Consider the following 5,595-nt stretch of genomic DNA (forward strand, 5'->3'; position numbering starts at 1 on the left):
GTTGGCTTCCCCTGGGCCTGGCAGAGCAGTTCCTGCAGCTGCCCAAAGGAAGCTGCTGCTGCCACTTACGTAGATCATCCAGGCTGCGTAACGCTCTTTGAGGTTGTACAGCACAGCGGGTTCGTGGAGGTGGGTCATCATGGCCATGTCCTCGATTTTGTCGTACTTGGGAGGGTTCATGGAGAAGATTTGATCTTCCTTCACAGTCAGGGTCTGTCAGAGGGCAAGAAGGGACATGAATGGATGTCAGTTAAGAATCCACAATGGGAAGGAAATGCTGTTTGTAAATCTTGCATTTTACTCACCTCTCCCCCTTCAGTCTTGACTGTGATCTTCCCTGTTTCCCTGCTCTGGATTGTGCTTTTCACATAGGATTCCTTTGCATGTACCACAAAGACAGATGACTTGGCATCAAAAGGCTTGTTCTGGGCCTCGATTCTCTCCTTCTCCGATTTTCGGAGGTAAGGAGCTGCCTCCCCAAAAATGGCCATCTCGGCGTCTGTCGACATGGCTGCTGTTTATTACGGCCAATGCAACACTATCTGTGAGGGTAGAGAACACATTACAATAGTGCCTCATGGAAGAAACACTCCTAGAGCACAGTGGATTCCTCTGCTTTAGGTATTGACTGAATTGCCATTCTTTTTTTTTTTCTGGTGCTTCATGATTCTGTTAGGAAATTTTATTTATTTTTTTTGTGTAGTCAGATCTTTAAGCCTACTGGACAATTGCATTTACAGAGGAATGCTTTATATGTTTTGTATTTGATTTTGGTTTGTGATTTTTTTTTCATTTGTTGTATTAACAGGATAAACAGATTATTCCCAAGGTTCTAAACCCTGCACTCAGTAGATACTCCCAATTTTGGAATTGTGAAAGCCTTCTCATATAATTTTTGTTTAGCATCTTTCAGATAATGTGATTTGTTTACAATAAAACACTGTAAGAGGCACAGTACACCGAATATGTACAGAGGGAGTATTATTAGCACTTCTTATTAAAGATATTCCTTTTGGATAAAATAGCCTAACCTGTAAAATATTTCAGTTATTTCACACATCTAGCAAACAATACTGATTATTCTATTTTGTAATAAAAAAGCTTGAGTTCATTCACTACTTTAAAAAAATCCAGCAAATCATTATCTGTTTGTTATTGCCCAATAATCGTCTTGACTCTCATGCAACTGTGAAGCTGGAATCTGGATTTATAGCAGTCAGTGTGCTGGAAGGAAGAGAGGCCATCCAGAGGGAGTTTGACATGCTGGACAGGTGGGCCTGTACAGACATCATGAAGTTCAACAAGGCCAAGTACAAGGTCCTGAACCTGGGCCAGGGCAACCCCTGGTACCAATCCAGGCTCGGAGACGACGAGATGGAAGCAGCCCTGGGGAGAAGGACTTGGGGGTGCTCATGGGTGAGAGGCTGGACATGTCCCAGCTGTGTGTGGTGGGACCCAGAAACCAACCATGCGCTGGGCTGATCCCACAGCGTGGGCAGCAGGGGAGTGGGGGACTCTGCCCCTCTACCCCACCACACCTGCAATGCTACCTCCAGCTCTGGGGTCCACAACAACTTCAGAAGGACATGGACCTACTGGAGTGAGTCCAGAGGAAGTGAGGGAGATGCTCCAAGGGCTGGAGCCCCTCTGTTCTGAAGCCAGGCTGGGAGAGCTGGGAGCATTCAGCTGGAGATGAGAAGGCTCCAAGGAGACCTGAGAGCCCCTTGCAGTGCCTAAAGGGGCTCCAGGAGAGGTGGAGAGGTGGAGAAGGACTTTGGCCAAGGGCCTGGATTGACAGGACAAGGGAGAATGGCTTCCAACTGAAATAGGATGCATTCAGATTAGATATAAGGAAGAATACTCTTTACAACAAGGGTGGTGAGGCCCTGGCACAGCCTGCCCAAAAAAGCTGTGCCTGCCCCACCTTTGGAAGTGTTCAAGGCCAAGCTGGATGGGACCCTGAGTAACCTGGTCTAGTGGAAGGTGTTCCTGCCCACAGCAGAGGGTTGGAACTAGATGATCTTTAAGGTCCCTTCAACCCAAAACACTCTATGATTCTGGTCCAAATGATCCAGGGTATTTTTAGCCTAATGTTATGTATGTTCATCACCTACAATTTGGATTTTGAATAGCTTTTCTGAATAAATCAAGAAGTTAACTTTTTTATCAATACTTTCATCTATTGCAGATATCTAGGTGAAAATCAAGTGATTGGTTAACTTTTCCTTGAGAAACATTTTCACTTTGACTGCAGAAAGGATATTATGGACTTAGAATATTTTTTAAACTTTTTTCTGAACCCTAGTATGCAGTATGGCTAGCCTAACAGAAATAATAGCTTAACAATGATCACAGTATTTTTGTACACTATAAAATTCATTCTACTCAATTTTTCCCTGTTGACATGTAAAAAGAAATTACTTTGCCTTCTCTGCCAGCAGAGACTTCATGACACAAATAGGTGCTATCAATTCAAATGAATGGGTACAATTTCCTGACATGGTTTTGTTTCTAACTACATGTTTTTCCACTTAATTAATGCGTTATGACCCAAATGAGATAATTTCACAAAATAATTACATACAGTTGAAAAATGGTCCCAGTTTTTCAACAGCAATTTTAACATTGCCTATAATACCTTCCGTTTCCTAACAGGAATCATATAACTATTCCTAAGATGAATAACATTAACATATTACAGATATTAGCATATACTATGCCAGCATATATTATGTTATATATTGTAGTATTTTCGTTTATATTATGTACATTGCATATATATTGTATATTGTGTTTTTTTATAGACACTGAAAGCTTTTATCACAATATATCCTTATGGTATTATTAAAAGTATAATATATAGTAGGTCAGTACACATTATGTTAGCATATAATATATGTATGCAACTTGTGAGTATATTGACTTTTAAAAGAATTAAACTATTTTCTTTTGACTGTTGTGAGTTTTCCTGAAATCAGTGCTATGGTAACTCTCCTCCACTTATTCAAAGCATACTGATTATATTCCTAACACGATTGCTTGTTGGCATTTTATAATTTTGAGGGATACATTCTAGTGACAATACTTGACAAAATTAATATAAATTAACATAAAAAATAAATGTGAGCAGTTTATTTTGGGGGTTCAAATATTTAAAACTCTGAATTTAGTTGCTATCCCATCTCTCTTTTTTCAGTTAACCCAGTAGGTATCATCATTTCCACAGTTCTCTGTGATTACAAATATTTGCTTATATAATTATGTCACAATTATGCAATTTATTCATAGGCAGAAACAAGCCTATAAGGAAGCCCAGGCTGAAATGCTTGCTTTAATCACTTTAGTGTTTTGATATGCAAAATTCTAACCCTGTTCTCAAGCTTCCATGCGAAAAAAGAAAATATTAACTTTATTTAAATATGTATGTCTTTTCCTGTTGCTTCACAGCCAGTACCTTACCCTTGATGTTAGAGGTAAATACAAAAAAACCCCACCAAGTAATTGGAAACTACTTTCTGATGGGGTTTTTCTTCTTAGGGCAGTTTCTCCAGGAAACTGGTCTCTATTGGAGATTGGTGGGGAGAATGTAGGCAGTGCAGCAGTGATCAGTACTTTTAAGATTACTGTCTTTAAGAATCTTGTGACAAAGATATCACCAATCCAGCCCAGTTCTCGTACTATATTTATACAGTGGATATAAATATAGTGAATACAGGGATTACACCCGCACACAATCCTTGCCTTAGAGCAACTCTGCCTGCCCCTATAGAGTGAATAAATCAAGAACTTACCTTTTGTGAGACAAGCTGAATGGGTTGTAGATTGGAAGCTGGTCAGTATTCAAAAAGAGAATTAGTAACTTCCTCCTTTCTGCTGCACCCCAGACATTTATAGACTAAAAACATATGGATGCCTTGAAAGCAGACTGAAAATCCCAGCTGACACTGGCAGACCCCCATTGAATAAACGTGAGCGTCTATAGGAATGCACTAGTGCTTGTGGAATGCAGGGCCAGTTTTCCTTCATCCCCCACTTCCCCAGTCCCAAGCCCCTCAAACTCTTACCTTAGAGATTTCTGAGGAAGAACATGACACACCAATCCCAGACTACTTTTATAGGATCTGATCTGCATATGTAGCCACCACCTCTTCTTTCTTAGGTCAAAACATTTTTGGCAATCTTAACTCCTAGCAAAATTGCCATTCATATTAGAAGTGAATGGATATAATTAGACATAACAGGTCTGTGAATCAATGTCCTATAAATAATTTGACAAGAGAGCCTGAGAGGGGGGGGAAGTGGGAGGGTGTGCTAAAAGAGATGAAAGGGGCTACATCGGTTCTGTAATCCATCAGATGACTCAAGCAAAGAAAGTGAAGAGTAAGAGACAGTGTGTTCTAGTAGGAAACATGTAGGGATGGAGACATAAAGGCACAGGCTCCTGTTTGCTGCAAATGCTAAGAATTCTCAGTGGGGAAAAGCATAAGGGGTCCTACTCAGAGGCAGGGTCATTCATGGCTAGGCTTCGCAAACAAAGATTTGAGAAGGGCAGGGTCATTACTGGAGGAAGAAAACCACAATGCGGGAGGAAGCATCTGAAAAGAAGCAGAAGTCACAGGAATGAGAATCAGTGGATAAGAATGATCAAATAGTAAAATGGATCAAAGTCAAAGCAAGGGAGGGGAGGAAAATGAGTCTGAAAGTAGTGATAAGGATATGTGAATAAGGAAGAGAAAGTAAATAGGGGTTTGATTCCAGTGGAATAACAGCAAGTCACCATGGACACAAGGAACAATAAAAGAGCAGAAAAAGTTTCCTCAAATTAAAGATAAAAGATTAAAAGACTGAAGTCACTGAACTAGGTGCAAGAGGAAAGACGCAGAAATGCAATTCTGACTTTTGGAGCTGAAAAGATTCAAATATCATATGAACAGGACTGTGGAACCATTCTATTGAACTTAAGACATATATCCCACTGGAATCAGGAGGGATAGGTGCTGTCTCAACATAAGATAGTCATTCAGCACTACTTTTTCCAGATGGAGGGAACCCCATTCTAGTTTGTGTAAAAAGCCAATGTACTATGCTGATCCTTGGTTGTTGCCCAACCAGATTAAGGAGGGGGTTACACATCTACTATATTCACAAGACCAGAGTGGTGAAGAGAGCAGCGAAACCCTTTGCTTTATTGAGAAACAATTTCATCCCCATGCAACAGATCTTGATTTGTTGGGTTCATTTGTTTGTTTGGGTTTTTCTTGTTTTTATTTTGCTTCCTTTTGGGTTTTTTTCATGTATTGGTCTTCACCTTCCAAATTACAGTTCCTATCACAAACAAAGCAGTCTGAAGTGAATCACATCTCAGCAGCTTCACCTGGTCCCCCAGTGTTCTGCCTCCCCAGTTAACAGTACCAGTTGTGCTCCTCTCTCAGCATTTGCTGCTCAGAGGTCTGGATAAGAAAGTGAGGAAATTCCTTCCTCCTCTTCTCTCAGCTGACCGTGTCTCTGTGATGGCACTGTAATCCTGGGGGTGGGGAGAAGATTAAGAGACATCGGCTTCACATTTGGAGTGAATTCCCACTAAGGAGTAAGACT

General features: G+C 40.7%; 1 protein-coding gene across 1 annotated transcript in view; it reads right to left on the minus strand.

Moving 5' to 3' along the window:
* LOC114065640 (myosin-7-like) overlaps window positions 1-524 on the minus strand; it is a 21,362-nt gene extending 20,838 nt beyond the window's left edge. The window contains exons 1-2 of the mRNA XM_027899698.1: window positions 306-524; window positions 7-213 (exon numbers count right to left, since the gene is read on the minus strand). Of these exons, the coding sequence (XP_027755499.1) occupies window positions 7-213; window positions 306-509 (411 nt within the window). The 5' untranslated portion in view covers window positions 510-524. The remainder of the gene's footprint in view (window positions 1-6; window positions 214-305) is intronic.
* Between the last annotated feature and the right edge of the window lie 5,071 nt (window positions 525-5,595).

This window comes from Empidonax traillii, unplaced genomic scaffold (genome assembly GCF_003031625.1).
Source record: "Empidonax traillii isolate 1590-97213 ecotype Southwest subspecies unplaced genomic scaffold, ASM303162v1 scaffold685:size505991, whole genome shotgun sequence".
NCBI classification, from domain to species: Eukaryota; Metazoa; Chordata; class Aves; order Passeriformes; family Tyrannidae; genus Empidonax; species Empidonax traillii.